Source organism: Schistocerca americana, chromosome 2, assembly GCF_021461395.2.
Source record: "Schistocerca americana isolate TAMUIC-IGC-003095 chromosome 2, iqSchAmer2.1, whole genome shotgun sequence".
NCBI lineage: Eukaryota > Metazoa > Arthropoda > Insecta > Orthoptera > Acrididae > Schistocerca > Schistocerca americana.
This window is the reverse complement of record NC_060120.1, coordinates 638,673,337-638,692,211: the sequence shown is the minus strand read 5'-3', so window position 1 is coordinate 638,692,211 and position 18,875 is coordinate 638,673,337. Positions and strand designations below refer to the sequence as shown.

The 18,875-nt window shown below is 37.7% G+C and overlaps 1 protein-coding gene across 1 annotated transcript in view; it reads left to right on the top strand.

Annotated features, from left to right (window-relative positions):
- The window catches only part of LOC124595367 (Down syndrome cell adhesion molecule-like protein Dscam2), a 266,443-nt gene that overhangs the window by 17,536 nt on the left and 230,032 nt on the right, over positions 1 to 18,875 (top strand). The window contains exon 2 of the mRNA XM_047134085.1: positions 8,267 to 8,391. Within this exon, the coding sequence (XP_046990041.1) occupies positions 8,267 to 8,391 (125 nt within the window). The remainder of the gene's footprint in view (positions 1 to 8,266; positions 8,392 to 18,875) is intronic.

Here is an 18,875-nt window from a genome sequence, read left to right as displayed (position 1 = left end):
TCTGCCACCATACTATGGCCCATCCTGATCCAGAGCTCTGCCTTGACACCCAGTGCCATTCTCAGTTCTCCATGGACCAGGAGAATGGCATTACCCATTTCCTGGGTATTCTTTTGACAGCAAGCTTATTCAGCTGCCCCGTATCCACCTCCTGAAGATTGGCTGTTTCCACAAACTTGATGTCCTTCACTTCCTTACCCACACTTCTTGGGGCATGGATCATTCAGCTCTTCTCCTCTCTAATTGGGCCTTATTTGTGTTCCATTTGGAGTATGGTTGTCAAGTTTATGACTCAACTGCCCCTTCCATGCTGCTTCATGTGGACACAGTCCACCATCATGATATCCCAACCAACGGCTTTTGCACTAGTCCTGTCAATAGTCTTCTGGTTGACACTGGGATCCCCTCCCACTTTTAGTTCAGCAGTCCCAGCTTCTGGTTTCCTATCCTCCTATCTATTCTTTTCACAGCATTGGGATGTCACCCACCTGCTGCCTGCCATTGACTGGGTTTACTAGTAGGGTTCTGCCTTACTTCTCTCTCCATCTTCCCTCTTTGTACTGTTCCCCACATTCTCTTCCGAATGTCCTCCCTTGGTTAGTTCCTTGGCCTCAGATTCAGATGGATCTCTTCCAGGTCTGAAAGCTTCCATCACTTCAATGATGTGTCATTGTTTGTTCAGCCCACTCTTTTGAGAGTTTTGGGATGCTGTCGTTTTTTACACTGGTGGCTCTAAATCCACCAATAATGTGGGATATGCCTTTACATCTTCTGTTGACATGAACACCATTTTTTGCCTGCCACGTGCGGGGCGTTTACCAAGGAACTGATCGTCATATCCGGGCCCTTTGCTTTATTAAATGGTACTCTCTCACCCAGGTTTTATTATGTGCATATTTTATGAATGGCCTTCAGGCTATTGCTTGGTGTTTCTCCCACCACCCCTTGGTCTCTGCTATCCATGACCTTCTCACTGATCTTGACTGTGCTGCTAGTTTGGTTGATTTCCTTTGGGTTCTCCTCCACATGGGATCCCAGGTAATGATCCTGCAGATTGTCTTGGTTGGGTGGGAAAGTCAGGGAGGGGAGGGGGAATGGAGGGGACAGCCATCTACTCCCCCTTCTCCATGACCCTTCCAGGGGCTGATCTGCAGTTTTACATTGAATTCCTTGTGGCTCAGTCATGGACTGACTCTTGGAGGGTCACTCCTTTGTCTAATAAATTCTGTACAATTAAGGGGACTCTCACCATGTGCCATTGTTCCCTTCACTTCTGCCATGAGTCTACCATTCTCTGCCATCTTTCTATCAGCCATACCATGATGACCTATGTTTTTTTTTTTTTTTTTTTTTTTTTTTTTTTTTTTTTTTTTTTTTTTTTTTTTTTAAAAATTGTGTAGTGAGCAGTCCCCCATTTGTAGTTGTGGCCCCCCCTGCACTGTGAGCCATATTTTTCTACACTGCTCCCAGCATTTGGCTTTTCACACTAAATATACCTTCCCACTCTCCTTGTCCTGGACGTTAATGGACAACCCTTATGTTGTTATATCCATCTTCAGTTTTCTTAATGAAAATGGTTTGTCCTTCCAGATTTACGTACCTGAATTTCCTTGTGGAACTGGAGTCTCCCAGTTAGTGTTGGCAGTGGTTTGGTAGACCGACAGCCTTGCCTCCAATGCTAGCCAGGTCCCTCCCCCCCCCTTTCCCCTATGTTTTGTCTGGTCTTTCCTGCCATTTTATTTCCCCTTTTCTTGTGTCTTCTTCCCATGGTGCTGTCCCCATTTTGTCGCAATCATGATATGATTGGGATTGAAATGGGTCGGTGGTGGTGCCAGTACCCCATGACGCATACTGCCTTTGGGGCACCCACTGCTCTTGCTATTCCTTGCATTCCCCTCAACCCCCCCCCCCCCCCCAAAAAAAAAAAAAAAAAAAAAAAAATTATATAAAGTCCCATTCTAATCTTTACTCTTCCTGTGACCCCAAATTTCCTTCTACCTGTTCTCATTTCCCAATGACTGAACTGTGCTGTTGGTGTTGTTCCTTCTTCAGTTTCTGCCACATTGGATAGTGGGACTGATGACCTCATTGTATTCTCTTCCTCCCTCCCCCCCCCCCCCCCCCCAAATCAACTGACCCTCTCTTTACATACTGAAGAATCAGAATGACATGTATTATCGAGATAATAAACAATATTGGCTTGTTTATTTATTTATTTTATTTATTTATTTATTTAGCATCCGTGTCATTGTTCTCCAATATAGTGCAAGGAACACTGCCTAGTATGTCTAAATATCATATATCAGTTTTAAAATCAGCTGAAGCTATAAAACAGTATTAAGAGAGGATAATATGGATACTTCAAAATACTGTATCATGCAATAACATTGAATACCAGTGGGAAATAATGAAAGATGTAGTGGAGACATCAGCAAATGAAATGCTAGGATGTGAAGTAAGGCATATGAGACCTCTATGTTTCAATTCTGAATATGATGGTGTATAAGTGGACACTACAGCCATAGTGTACAAGAAGGATGGTGGAACATTACAAAGAAAATATTACAAAGGAAAGCAGAGGACTGAACAGAGGACCTACCAGAGAAGAAAGACAGAATGGATCAAAGTAAAAATTGAAGAAATGGAGCTTTTGAGGAATAAGAATGAGCCAAGATAATTTGATAGAGAAGTTAATGCAGCATGAAGCCATTCACTAGTAGAACAAGTCTGACTAAAGATGAGGCAGGAAAAATTTGAAGTGAGGGAAAAGAGAGATGTTACAAACTCCTCAACCCCAGAACAATATCAAGAACCCAGCAGAGGTGCACAATGGAGAAAATGATTCTGATTGCACAGTTCCACCAAACCTAGAAGAAATAAGAGCTACCCTGAAGAAACTGAAAAACAACAAGGCAGTGGAAACAGACTTTATCCTGGCAGAGCTACTTAAGCAAGGAGGCAGTGAACTGGAACAGATCTTCCTAAAGATGACTACTTTAGTATGGGCAGTGAAGGAAACGTTCCAGAAATGGAAAGAATGAATAATATGCTCCATTTACAAGAATGGAGATCAGTTCGAATGTGATAGCCATAGGGGGATCACATAACTTAACTCTGGCTATAAAGTATTCTCCAGATGATATTCAACCACCTCCTTCCAATAATTCAGAGAAAGATGGGGACATATCAGTGTGGATTTCTAACAGAAACGTCAACTCTGCAGATCAGATCTGTACTCTACAGGTAGTCATAGGGAAGATGATCAAATTTAGGACTGGCATGCATCATCTATTTATATACTGTAAAGGTGCATATGGCAGTATAGGTAGAGTAGCTATAGTATGCCCTGGAAGAACTGGAAATCCGTAGAAAAATGGTAAGGCTAGTGACAATGACAACGAGTGAGAGATGAAGTAGCATAAGAATAGGAAGAATGATTCCTGACACAATGAATATCGAAAATGTGGTGTGGCAGGGAGACACACTGGCCTGCCTTATTTTTAATGCTGCCTTGGAGAAGCTGGTGAGAGATGCATGCTTTTTGAGTGGGGGGGGACAATCTACCATCAATTGGTGCAGATACTCTCTTATGCAAATGACATAAATATAGTGACAAGAATGGAAAAGGCAGTGGGTGAGACATTCATTGCACTTGACTAGGCTATCAGAAATATGAGATTAGACATAAACCAGCAGAAAACAAAATATGTGGCTGCCAGAAAGTGGCATAAGGAGAACATGCCGGCTTCGATAACAATGGGAAACCATACCTTTGAGAGATTGAGCAGTTCTGGTACCTTGATTCAAGAGTCACCTACTCAAAAGACATTTTCTATTTTACATTAAGTCAAAAAGAGACTAATAGCAGCCAATAGAGCTTACTTTGCTCTAACAAGTCACTTTTCAAGGCCTCTGATCTACTGCACCAAGAGGTACATCTACATCTACATAGATACTTCACAAGCCACCATACAGTGCATGGCGGACAGTACCCTTGTCACTACTTGTCATTTTCTTTCCACTCACAAATACAATGAGGGAAAAGTGAGCATCTGTATGCCTCCATATTTTCCCTAATTTCTTGTATCTTATCTTCATAGTCCTTGTATGCAATGTATGTTGACAGCAGTAGGATCATTTAGCAGTCAGCTTCAAATGCTGATTATCTAAATTTTCTCAATAGTGTTTCTCAAAAAGAACATCACCTGCCATCCAGTGATGTATGTTGACGGCAGTAGGATCATTTAGCAGTCAGCTTCAAATGCTGGTTCTCTAAATTTTCTCAATAATGTTTCTCAAAAAGAATGTCACCTGCCATCCAGGGATTCCCATTTGAGTTCCCAAAGCATCTCTGTAACACTTACATGTTGTTCAAACCTACCGTTAACTAATCTTACAAGACCTGTGCTCACATACGTGTCTGAAACTTGGACCCTAACAGTGAAAGAAATCTAAATGCTGTACACATTTGAAAGAAAGATTCTCCAAGGAATCATTGGCCCAATTTGTGAAAGATACAATGATGAGTGATACAACAACATTTATAAAGACCTACCTATCAGAATAATAGCAAAATCATCCAGATTCAGGTGAGTTGGGCAGGTAGTGCAGATGACTTTTGCAGAAGTACACAGAAATGTGTTTCAAGGATGACAGAGAGAGTGTGGTCAGCTGAAAATCAAATTTGAGGTTGGAGTCATCGAGAGTCTCCAGAAAACTGCTTACAGAAATTGTAGAGCTCTAGGAACGGACTCAGATTATTGACAGAAAACTGTTGAGGAGGCCAAGGCTCACAATGAGCTGTAAAGCCATGAAAGAAGAATACAAAGAAGAAACAGAAGTAACATGTAGAAAATATTTGAACAATAAGTTTTCCGTAGGAGAGTAACAAATTAAGTAATTGTTTTCAACCATTGAAAATTCATAAGTATGTAAAATGAAATTTCACACACCGTTTGTGTATTACATGGCCATACATATTGCTGTGTTATAGTACCTTGGGCAAAGGATCAGTCAACTCTCAATACACTGCCAAGGAAGTTGACCCCACATAAAATCCTTTCTAATAATAATAATAATACTTTATTCAACATTGAATGCTTCATTGCATATGAACTAAAACTGGGTACAATTCTTGATACATAACACAATAATACATCTTCTCAATATCACACTGATTAACAAAATTATTAGATTACAAATAAAATGGTTTGCTTAACACTGTTTACATATTTTTTCAAAGCACTTCTTATTCTGCATGTAAGTGTGATACTCTTCTAATATGTAAAAGAGATTTGGTTACAGGAATTTCTTTAACTGAAATTTAAGGTTGACTAATTTCGAACCTGCACATAGTGCTCCCTTTTTTTAGAGCACTGTCTGTGACTGCTGTTGTAAAATTTTTCCTTGTTTCTGGTATTGTACTGATACAAATCAGAATAAATGAGGGGCTTCAGTCTTTCAGCAAGTAATATGGCTTTTAGAATGTACATTTTTACTGCGGTTACATCAATTTTTGGAAACAACCCACAACGTGATTCCTTCTATTGCTCCCCAAATTTCTGTTTCATAATTCAGGTGAGAGGAAAATCAAGCATGGTATGCAGTTTTTAATAAACAGTGTCTTTGCAGAATGTACTAATCAGTTAACTGCAAATATATTCTTAGACAACTTATGTGTTACAGTATCAACAAGTGTGTCCCATTTTAGATTGCTTTGAATTGTTAAACTGAGGAATTTTACACTAAACTCTTGTTTTCAGCATCTCTCTTGCACCACAGTCAAAACCAATCTTATAATCATTTTTTCTGTGTAAGGTGTGATATGACCTACTGCAATAACTTTTGTTGCTCCATATTGCACCAAAGTTACTCTGTACAAACATATACTTATTATAACCATTATTGAGTTTCATTTGCATCAGTAAGTAAATTGTTCACTATCACATTCAGATGAGTTACACATTTCAATAAGAGTTCATTGTGCATACAGAAGGTCCTAAGGGTGTCTTTTTGAAAAATGTGCAAATATCTCACAGATGAGAAAATTATGATAGAGCTGCTATTAACGAATTAACAACCCTTCACATGAGGAAAATTCAGAATATGAAGACAACAATGTTGAAACACATAAACTTGATATCAATTCAGATGTATTGTCCCTTCCAGTGTTGAAATCATGAGTCTGTCCATTACTAAACATTTCAACATAAATAAGGATGGGCAGACTAAATTGGCAGAAGGAACTAATTAGCCGTAGCAAGCCAGGCCTTACTAGAGCAGTAGACTCCAGTTGAATATGTTCCCCTTTATCTTAGTGATAGACAATTAACAGCACTCATGTTATACTAATATACAAATTATAAAATTTCTTGGAAGTTTGACAGCTCTTGAGATGTACAAGATGCAGACCAAGGGAGATGAATACTTTTCTCAGTTTTCCGCTATATGCAGGAACTTACAGAGCTTTCCATCTCCATTTTGAAAGATTTGTAGCATACAGAGAGGGCTGACATATTCTCAATTATTATCTCATGTTGCAGAGTCCTATTTTTACTTCACTGGACTAAGGATGGCCAGTTTCATATAAGACTACATCAAAATTTAAAACAAAAATATGACTTCATATGTCAAAGAGACTTATCAGTGCAGGGAGATCAGAATATGAGAAAAAAGACCAGGCAACATAGACTATGAGAAAAAAATGTATCACATACGTCCAAATACAAATAACAGCAATAATTCGTAGTATGAATTCACAGTTTCTCATCATTACAAGACATGAAACCATGAAAATTTCATTCTTCCCAATGTGAAAAGTTTTATCAATTAAACTGTTGACAGTGTACTCACTGATGCAATATGATCATCCATTCCAACTAGATGTTTACTTGAGACTGGCACTACAGATGAAACAAACTTGTAGTAAGGAAGAATCACTAGTACTTAAACTATCTGCAGCTTGCCTGCACTCATTCATTACAAAATTAAAAGTATTAGGCTTTTTGTTGTATCATGTTAATTTTCAAAATATCTCTGAAAAATTTTGTTCTTTTAAAAGAAAAAAGAAATAAATATTTTCACTGATTATGTTATGGATCAGTCAAAAGAGGTACCTTTCTACCATTAGGTTGCTTTATTGTCTGTCAGTTTGGTATAAATTTTGCAACTGATTCTAAACTAATTTCCTGATGAGCCAGAGACTTGAAACTTTGAACGTAACTCAGAATTGAAAGAAAATGCAGTATTGACTGATTTTCTTGTCTGCTGTGGCAGAGGCTACTTTGTGCATCACTACCATTTCCCCCTTTTCCTGTTCCTGTCGAATATTGTTCGCAGGAAGAACAATTGCTGGCAAGCCTCCCTGTGAGTTCATATTTCATTAATTTTACTTTCACACTCTTTTTGTGAGATATATATAGGAAGAAGCAATATACTGTCTGAGTCGGGTGAATGATTGAAGAATTTCACACATATACATGACTAAAAAGTGGGAAATAATTATTTAAATAAAAATTACTTTTTAGTATACCATGTTTTTAAATTGGAGTAAAGAGTACAAAATAATTTCTGCTAGCCCCAGACACATTCCTAATCCCATACAGATAATCCCGAACATTTGTTATTGTGAATTTTAGTAGCTATAAAAATACTTCTTGTGTGACGAAACATAACTGATACATGAATAACACACCGCCATACTATTGCTCTACCAATTAACTGATTCATGAATGACTTATGTCTTTACTGTATCTATTGCATGTGTGCCATATTTTTCATTTTATACCTGACAAGAATTTTCATGCCTATTAAAAACTCACAGTTACAAATTTTCAGGACTGTCTGTTTGTGGCTAGAAATCTTTATGGGACTGGGAGACACTATTTTGCATGTTTTAGTCCAATCTAAAAATTTGGTACATTAAAAATTCATCTTTTATATATGTAATTATTTTTGTTTCTTAGATTCAGGTCAAATTGGCAGAACAAGAGTGTTTGCATCTCAAAATATAATTCACCAGCTTATAGTTAATACTTGTATAGGAAATATATTTCTGCAAGAACTGTAGTCCTAATTGGTACCCATTTGTTCCTTCCTCTGGTAATAAATCAGGAACATTGCAGCAACAAGAAAGATTGTTGAGGGCAAATTGCCAATAATATATTTTTTTCACTGAAAAAAGTAAAAGTGAATGAAGAGAGACTTTAGTTACCATTCTTTTAATTTTATAATTAGTTTACAGATTAATCACATTTCATTGTTACAGAATCCTGGAAAATGGAAGTCTCTGGATTCAAAACATCCATCCCGAGAACAAAGGATACTACTCCTGTCAGGCCACTAATGGAATAGGAATGGGCTTAAATAAAATTATTTACATCACTGTTCATGGTATGTTTTTCAAAAAAGTTTATGATGTATCAGCTCATAGAATAACATCATTTATAAACGTTAAATTATAATTTAATTATAATTTGAAATGCTATAACCCATCTGTTTGCAATTAAGCTACATTGTTTTTTAAGATGAATGCTTTAATAAATACTAGCTGACTACCCAGCATTACCTTGTCTTTCATTAGATACTATGAAGAATAAAATCAATCTATAGTATAAAAGGAACTTACTTTAGTTAAATTTTTTTTAAGTTTAAATATGGTGTACAAATCATAATGTAAACTTTGGTGTAATGTTAATGTAGTTGGAAGTAGACCAATGGTGTCAGAGTCATTGCCTGTACATTCAGCAATCAGTACTGTAGCTTTGATACACTGTTTCCAGTGATGAATGATTATTCATAATACGTTGGAGTAGGAAAACATTGTCCTGCATGTATAATTTCTTCCAGAAGCATTTGAAGAGTGCTGTTCATTAAATTTGACTAAGTTTTGACATAAACATCATTGGAACTGTCAACAATTGACCTGAAAATTCCGGAAGTGACTGTAATAGCAGCTGTTTTAGGCTATTTTTACAGTTTGCTCCTTCATACCTCACCCCAATCTCTTTGGCTGTTATGTCATCTAATGAGCCCAAAAACTTTGGATTCAGTTCTAGTTTTGGTCAGTTTTACTTATCTTTACAGATTATCATGTCCTTATCCTGTAGCACCCTGATAGGTATGAAATGTTATTTGAAAAATGACCTTGAAGAGTGCGTATAAAATACTATTATCGCTTCAGTTACTTTTGTATGCCATCCCACATGCTTACATAGGGCTACTAGACATTTTGTACCACCAGTATTTCGTGACAGTGATATGTGTACCATGCTTACTTAAAATTAGTGTATGCATTCCATTTTTATACTTTATATGTCAACCCCCCTTTTCCACCCAAATTCCCACACTCATTCTTATGGATTAATTGCCATCAGTAGTCTTTGGCTAGTAATCAAAATTTCCTGGGTTTCAACCTAGTCACTACTTGAATTTTAAAGGAAAATGATCGTCAAATCCAGCCAAAGACTTTCAGTATAAGGAGGCACACTCATTCTGCCAATGGACTTGCCAAAGAGAGGGGAGGAGTGGACAGAGACTCCGGGCACTCCTTTGCCCTTGGGTTAGTAAATTGCCCCTAAAGAGTAGAAGAATCAGCAATTATAAACTGCATGAGGATGCAGAAGGCAATGGAAATCATTGCTTTTAAGACACCTTGTATGGTATCTCCAGAAAATGTGGCCTGTAATTAAAAAAGCATCACAATGATCACTCCATTGGCTAAAGAGTCCAGATTAGTCACCCATTTGGTCTCAGGAAAGGAATGGAAGGTCATAAGTCCAAATGTTGTTGTGTGATGAAACAAGCTGGCATAATTTAAATTCCCCTCTTGTTTTACCCTCTGCCTCCTTTAATTCATTTTGCTACTTTTAACTAATTATCATTAACATATGTGAATATAATCTGCATTTCCATAAAATAGAAAGATTGGCCCTCAGTTTTAAAGTAAATAACACCAGGTCTAATTTTGTGCTTAGTTTTATGTATGTAATTGATTTTTTAATTTGTTTTGCCTATTCCTAGTTAGTATCTTTTGTTATAGGGTGAAACCAGTGATTGTTTCGTAACTTAAATTCTATTGTTGACATATAAAAAAGTATAAATTCCGTAATAATTGTAAACTTTGGAAAGTGAAGTACTAGTAATCTTAAGTATCTATTTATATCTAAAAACAAAGATGATATCAATATAATGGAAGGAAACATTCCACGTGGGAAAAATTATATATAAAAACAAAGATGAGGTGACTTACCGAACAAAAGCGCTGGCAGGTCGATAGACACACAAACAAACACAAACATACACACAAAATTCAAGCTTTCGCAACAAACTGTTGCCTCATCAGGAAAGAGGGAAGGAGAGGGGAAGACGAAAGGAAGTGGGTTTTAAGGACTGGAATGACTCCTTACCCTCTCCCTTAAAACCCACTTCCTTTCGTCTTCCCCTCTCCTTCCCTCTTTCCTGATGAGGCAACAGTTTGTTGCGAAAGCTTGAATTTTGTGTGTATGTTTGTATTTGTTTGTGTGTCTATCGACCTGCCAGCGCTTTTGTTCGGTAAGTCACCTCATCTTTGTTTTTATATATAAAAACAAAGATGGTGTGACTTACCAAACGAAAGCGCTAGCACGTCGATAGACACACAAACAAACACAAACATACACACAAAATTCTAGCTTTTGCAGCCAACGGTTGCTTCGTCAGGAAAGAGGGAAGGAGAGGGAAAGACGAAAGGATGTGGGTTTTAAGGGAGAGGGTAAGGAGGCATTCCAATCCCGGGAATGGAAAGACTTACCTTAGGGGGAAAAAAGGACGGGTATACACTTGCACACACACACACACATATCCATCCACACATATACAGACACAAGCAGACACCGTAATCTACTATACAATTTTACCCCGCCTATATATACTCAATAATACATCACCCACTTCCAAGATATATGTCTGCTTGTGTCTGTATATGTGTGGATGGATATGTGTGTGTGTGCGCGAGTGTATACCCATCCTTTTTTCCCCCTAAGGTAAGTCTTTCCGCTCCCGGGACTGGAATGACTCCTTACCCTCTCCCTCAAAACCTACATCCTTTCATATTTCCCTCTCCATCCCTCTTTCCTGACGAAGCAACCGTTGGTTGCGAAAGCTAGAATTTTGTGTGTATGTTTGTGTTTGTTTGTGTGTCTATCGACATGCCAGCACTTTCGTTTGGTAGGTCACATCATCTTTGTTTTTAGATATATTTTTCCCATGTGGAATGTTTCCCTCTATTATACAAGTATCTATTTAGCTCTATTCAAAAACATGTTAGCAAAACCAGCTCTTCATTAATTCCAAAATAATTAACAGTTTTGTCAAAAGTATTGTTTGTGTAACTATATTTGTTAATTTCATGATTTAAACAAATAATTCATCTTAACCCTTGTAGTAGAAGAAACTGTTAACAAGAACCAATTTTTCGATGTAGTCACTTAATTTAATGAGTTAAGTCTTAATTATAATTTCTGTAAGTTTAACTTCAAACAATGTGTAGTTTCAGTACCTATTATTGTGGTGATATATAAGGGCTGAATATTTGATCATGAGACGGTCAGTCCACAGCTGATTTTCAGACTAGTAACCTGTGCTGTTTAGAACAACAATGATTCAACTTAACAGTGTAATAAGTGTTAAACAATTAAGCCATATGTTAAAACAGTGACAGTGTCTGCTCCATAAGTACATGGTTATTCTTCAAGAACTATGAACTTTGTGGCTACATTTTTATTGCTCATTGTTCAACAGTAAAGTAATGTAGCAGTATGTGGAGTTTTGCCTGCAAACTATTAATGAGGCTTGTCGCAAGTTAAACAGTAGTGTACTGGCCATATAACGGTGTATTATCGGGGGTTGTGAACAGTGAAATTAAAGTACAGTGAAACACAACTGTGCACCTGTTGGCTACATAATTTGCAGTAGTCGGTGTTGGAATCCACAACCCATTTTTTCAATCAGTGTAGCAATGCAGTATGTTGACACCAAAGACAACAAACAACAACTGAAGAAATAAAAAGTAGGAGGGACAGCCACAGTTGGGCAGCTAGAAAATCTGTAAAATGGAAATCCAAAGACTCGCTCTAGATACAGTGGGGGTCTGTAACAGAAAATCATTTAATTATGTAATGGCTTCAGCATGAATAGGAAGGCTGTGCAGTGAATGATTTACTGTTCAGGGACAGGATTATTCTCTTCATAATTGGCAGCACACCAGCACCAATGACAGTAGTTCAGATGTCTACTGACATCAGCAGCAGAAGATGAAGATGAGAGAAAGTACTGAAGATAATGAACACGTAATTCAGTATGTGAAGGGAGATGAAAATCTAATAATAGTGGGTGATGAGAACACAACAGCAGGAGAGGAAACAGAAAATATAGTTATGGGAGAACATGGGTTCACTATTAGGAATGAGAGAGGAGAGAGACAATATGAATTTTGCAATAAATTTCAGCTTGTGATATGAATACACTGCTCAAGAACCACAGGAGGAGTAGGTGTACTTGTAAAGGGCCTGGAGACACATAAAGATTCCAACTGGATTACATCATTGTCAGACAAGAGATTCTCAAATCAAATATTGGATGATAAAGTATACACAGGAGCAGACACAGACTCAGGTCACAATATAGTAATGATGAAGAGAAGATTGACGTGCAAGAGAATCATCCAGAAGAATCAATGTGGAAAGAAATACTGAAGGGCTGAGGAATGACGTGGTGTGTTTCATGTTCTATATGGCTGCAGATACATGTGATAATGGATACCATAATGGATGGTTCAGTTGAAAAAAAAATGGATTTCTCTAAAAATAGCAGTCACACAAGTTAGACAGACATATATAGGTACAAGGAAGGTAACTGTGAAGAAACCTTGGCTAACAGAAGAAATATATCAGTTGATTGATAAGAGAAGAAAAACAAAAATGGTCAAGAAAAAGCAAGCAAAAAAGGAAGTGCAGGAAAACCAAGGCAAAATAGCTGCAGGAACAGTGCAAAGAAATCCAAGTGAAATGGTCATTGTCTGACTGAATATTATACAGAAAAGTCAAAACATCAGAACAATGTTTAGTGAAACTAAAAGCATAGGAAAACCAAGGCAAAATAGCTGCAGGAACAGTGCAAAGAAATCCAAGTGAAATGGTTATTGCCTGACTGAATATTATACAGAAAAGTCAAAACATCAGAACAATGTTTAGTGAAACTAAAAGCATAGACATTAACATTAAAGAGTGCAATGGGAATTTCACTGTGAAGCACAGAGGAAAGAGCAAACAGGTGGAAAGAGAACACTGAAGACCTCTACAAGGAGGAGGGCCTATAAGGTTATGTGATTTAGAAAGAAAGGAGTGTTTGCATGGAGGACATAAGGAGATCCATTTATAAAGTCAGAATTTGACAGAGTTTTGGAAGATTTGTGATCAAACAAGGGAAAAACCATAGATAATATCCTTTTAAATTTCTGAAGTTATTACGAAAAGTGACCCAGATGACTATTAAAGATTCTCTGGAGCACCAAGTTTGAAGACATATTGTCAAATTTCTGAAAAAATGTCATCTGTACAATTCTGAAGATAGCAAGACTAGATAAGTGTGAGAACTATGACACAATCTGTTTACAGTTCAAGCATCCAAGATGCAAACCAGAATAATATACAGCAAAATGGAAAAGAAAACTGCAGATCTGTTAGATGACAAACAGTTTAGCTTTAGAAAAGGTAAAGTCATGATAGAGGCTGGTCTGACATTTTGCTTCACAGTGGAAGCAAAACAAAGGAAAATCCAAGACATTGTTCATAGGGTTTATTGAACAAAAAAAGCATTCAGCATTGTAAAATGGTGCAAGTTGTTCAAAATTCTGAGAAAAATGGGAATAAACTATAAGGAAAGATGAGTAGTAAATACGTATAAGAACCAAGTGGATACAAGGCCAACAATGAAGTTCTCAGATTAGGAACATAGTAAGAAAGGATTTAGTGTTCCACCCATTATTTTTATTATGAAGAATCAATAATGTAAATAAAAGGAAGATTCAGAAGTGAGATTAAAATTCAGACTAAGAATATCAATGATATGATCTATAGATGACATTGTTATTGTCAGTGACAGTCAGAAAGAATTTCAACTTGTTGAATGGAATGACTGGCATAATGATCACACACTATAGACTGGGAATCAACCAAAGAAAGATGAATGTAATGATGAGTAGAAGAAATGACATTAACAACAAACTTAACGTCAAAATTGGAGTCCATAAAGTAGACAAACTGTAAGAATTATGCTAATTTGGAAGCAAAATTATGCATTATGGACAAAGCAAGAAGGATATAAGAAGCAGACTATCACAGGCTAAAAGGACTTTCCTCATGAAAAATAGTCCATTAGTGTCAAATGTAGGACATGCTATTTTATATGTAAGGTGACCATAGCCATATCATTCCATGCTTTGAATAAACAAGACCACTATGACTGTTAGAGTTCTTTATTGGAGAATAATTGTTCTTGTATAAATATCTGTAATATGAATACACTGTTCAAGAACCACATTAGGAGTAGGTGTACTTGTAAAAGGAATGGAGACACATGAAGATTCCAGCTGGATTACATCATTGTCAGACAGAGATTTTGAAATCAGATATTAGATGGTAAGGAGTACACAGAAGTAGACTTGGACTCAGGTAACAATTTAGTAGAGATGAAGAAGAGACTGGTATTTAAGAGAATCATCCAGAAAAATCAGTGCAGAAAGAAATACAGAAGGACTGAGGAATGAAGTGGTGTGTTTGTTGTTCTGTATGGTTGCAGATACCTGTGATAATGGATACCATACTGGACATTTCAGTTGAAAAGAAATAGGCTTCTCTAAAAATAAATACTGTATAAATATTGTTCTTCAATAAGCAGTCCTAACACTAACAGCAGTCTTGTTTATTCAAATTATCAAACATAGTCTTTAATTTTAGGAAGAAATTTCTGACAATGTATGTTTGAAGTGCAGCATGACATGGAAGCCATCATAGACTGTAGGGAAACTGGAAAGGAAGTGAGCTGATGTGTTTTAGATGTTGTGCTAAACAAGAATGTTGAAAATTAGGCGAAATGATGAGTAATGAGGAGGTTCTCCACACAACTGGTGAAGAGAGAAACATATGGAAATTATTGTCAAGGGTGATGGGACATGTGTTAAGCCATAAAGGAATAACTTCAATGCTACTAAGGGAGCCATTTTGAAAAGAAAAAGAAAAACCCTTCCCATCTCTGCCAGATACAAAAATAGATAGAGATAACAAAAGATAGAGATAAAAAAAAAATCATCATAACGGTCAGCCTAGCAACACCAAAAGCTTTGAATTTTATGCTAGTCTGGTCATTTTTAATATTTTTACACTCGTTTTGTTGTAGGAACATTTTACCACTGAATCAGAGTCTGAATCAGAGGCTCAGATGGTTTTGCGACCATGTTGGCTGCAGATTCCTTGACTTGCGCCATAGGGTGGTGGGTTTCGGGTTCCGCTGAATAGGTCAGGAGTTCACTACACTCAGCTTGCAGCTACACGGGTAGCAGAGGCTGTGTAACATGGACTGGGCGGTTTTTTAGGTTAGAAGGCCTCGGGAAAGTACAGGGTGGGCTGCAATCTCAAAGGGTGCATGGCAAATACAGGACGTGCTTGGATCAAGGAACAGTCGGAATTGTAGTTGTAAATTGTAGTTGTGCTGGGAAAGTCCCTGAGCTTCAAGCGCTAATAGAAAGCACAGAAGCTGAAATCGTTATAGGTACAGAAAGCTGGCTAAAGCCTGAAATAAGTTCTGCAGAAATTTTTACGAAGTCTCTGATGGTGTTCATGAAAGATAGATTAGGCAGAATTGGTGGTGGAGTGTTTGTTTTTGTCAGTAGTGGTTTATCTTGTAGTGAAGTCGAAGTAGATACTCCGTGCGAATTGGTATGGGTGGAGGTTATACTTAACAGCCGAACTAAGTTAATAATTGGCTCCTTCTAATGTCCCCCAGACTCCGATGATATAGTTGCTGAACAGTTCAGAGAAAATTTGAGTCTCGTAACAAATAAATACCCCACTCATACAATTATAGTTGGTGGGGACTTCAACCTTCCCTCAATATGTTTGCAAAAATACTTGTTCAAAACCGGTGGTAGGCAGAAAACATCTTCCGAGATTGTTCTAAATGCTTTCTCCAAAAATTATTTCGAGCAGTTAGTCCACGAACCCACGCTAATTGAAAATGGTTGCAAAAACACCCTTGACATCTTAGCCACAAACAATCCAGAGCTAATAGAGAGCATCATGACTGATACAGGGATTAGTGATCACAAGGTCATTGTAGCTAGGCTCAATACCGTTTCTTCCAAATCCACCAGAAACAAACGCAAAATAACTTTATTTAAAAAAGCGGATAAAATGTCACTAGAAGCCTTCCTAAGAGACAATCTCCATTCCTTCCGAACTGACTATGCAAATGTAGACAAGATGTGGCTCAAATTCAAAGATATAGTAGCAACAGCAATTGAGAGATTCATACCTCATAAAGAGATAAGAGATGGAACTGATCCCCCATGGTACACAAAACAGGTCCGAACGCTGTTGCAGAGGCAACGGAAAAAGCATGTGAAGTTCAGAAGAACGCGAAATCCCGAAGATTGGCTAAAATTTACAGACGCGCGAAATTTGGCACAGACTTCAATGCGAGATAATAGGTTCCATAATGAAACATTGTCTCGAAATTTGGTAGAAAATCCGAAGAAATTCTGGTCGTATGTAAAGTACACAAGCAGCAAGACGCAGTCAATACCTTCACTGCACAGTGCCGATGGTACTGTTACTGACGACTGTGCCACTAAAGCGGAGTTATTGAACGCAGTTTCCTGAAATTCCTTCACCACGGAAGACGAATGGAATATTCCAGAATTTGAAACACAAATAGCTGCTAGCATGAGTTTCTTAGAAGTAGATACCTTAGGGGCTGCAAAGCAACTCAAATCGCTTGATACGGGCAAGTCTTCAGGTCCAGATTGTATACCGATTAGGTTCCTTTCAGATTACACTGATACAATAGCTCCCTACTTACCAATCATATACAACCGCTAGATCTGTACCTACAGACTGGAAAATTGCACAGGTCGCACCAGTGTTTAAGAAGGGTAGTAGGAGTAATCCATCGAACTACAGACCTATATCATTGACGTCGGTTAGCAGTAGGGTTTTGGAGCATATACTGTATTCAAACATTATGAATCACCTTGAAGGGAACAATCTATTGATATGTAATCAGCATGGTTTCAGGAAACATCGTTCCTGTGCAAAGCAGCTAGCTCTTTATTCGCACAAAGTAATGGCTGCTATCGACAGGGGATCTCAAGTTGATTCCGTATTTCTAGATTTCCGGAAAGCTTTTGACACTGTTCCTCGCAAGCAACTTCTAATCAAGCTGTGGGCCAATGGGGTATTGTCTCAGTTTTGTGACTGGATTCGTGATTTCCTGTCAGGAAGGTCGCAGTTCGTAGTAATAGACGGCAAATCATCGAGTAAAACTGAAGTGATATCAGGTGTTCCCCAGGGAAGTGTTCTGGGACCTATGCTGTTCCTGATCTATATAAATGACCTGGGTGACAATCTGAGCAGTTCTCTTAGGTTGTTCACATATGATGCTGTAATTTACCGTCTAGTAAGGTCATCCAAAGACCAGTATCAGTTGCAAAGCGATTTAGAAAAGATTGCTGTATGGTGTGGCAGGTGGCAGTTGACACTAAATAACGAAAAGTGTGAGGTGATCCACATGAGAAATCTGTTGGAATTCGATTACTTGATAAATAGTACAATTCTCAAGGCTGTCAATTCAACTAAGTATGTGGGTGTTAAAATTATGAACAACTTCAGTTGGAAAGACCACATAGATAATATCATGGGGAAGGCAAGCCAAAGGTTGCGTTTCATTGGCAGGACACTTAGAAGATGCAACAAGTCCACTAAAGAGACAGCTTACACTACACTCATTCGTCCTCTGTTAGAATATTGCTGTGCGGTGTGGGATCCTTACCAGGTGGGATTGACGGAGGACATCGAAAGGGTGCAAAAAAGGGCAGCTTGTTCTGTATTATCACGTAATAGGGGAGAGAGTGTGGCAGATATGATATGTGAGTTGGGATGGAAGTCATTAAAGCAAAGACGTTTTTCGTCGTGGCAAGATCTATTTACGAAATTTCAGTCACCAACTTTCTCTTCCGAATGCAAAAATATTTTGTTGAGCCCAACTACATAGGTAGGAATGATCATCAAAATAAAATAAGATAAATCAGAGCTAGAACAGAAAGGTTTAGGTGTTCGTTTTTCCCGCACGCTGTTCGGGAGTGGAATGGTAGAGAGATAGTATGATTGTGGTTCGATGGACCCTCTGCCAAGCACTTAAATGTGAATTTCAGAGTAGTCATGTAGATGTAGATGTAGAGTTAATATGTGTTCCTAGGCAGTGAATCACAAAGGTACCAAGTTAGGTTAGATTTTGTCATAAGTGTACAAAGTTTGATTGAAACTGGTCAGGCTTTATTCCAAGAGTGCAGTTTTCTTTCAGATAATAATTTGTATTTGTATCAAGTTTGATTGAAACTGCTCCTGTTATTTCAGAAGACACACATGATATGAGCAGATACTCAAAGTTCCTGGAATAAGATGGGCTGTGTGAGCTTGTGTAGTACACAGTTTTCTTGTTAAGCGTTCTTGTTATGTGTTATTGCATAACCTCTTAATATTTAAATCCTCCTGGCATTAATCCGGGAGGTGTTGTCTGCTTGTAGTGAATTCTTTTGCCACGGCTGTTTCCACCTTGCCTTATTT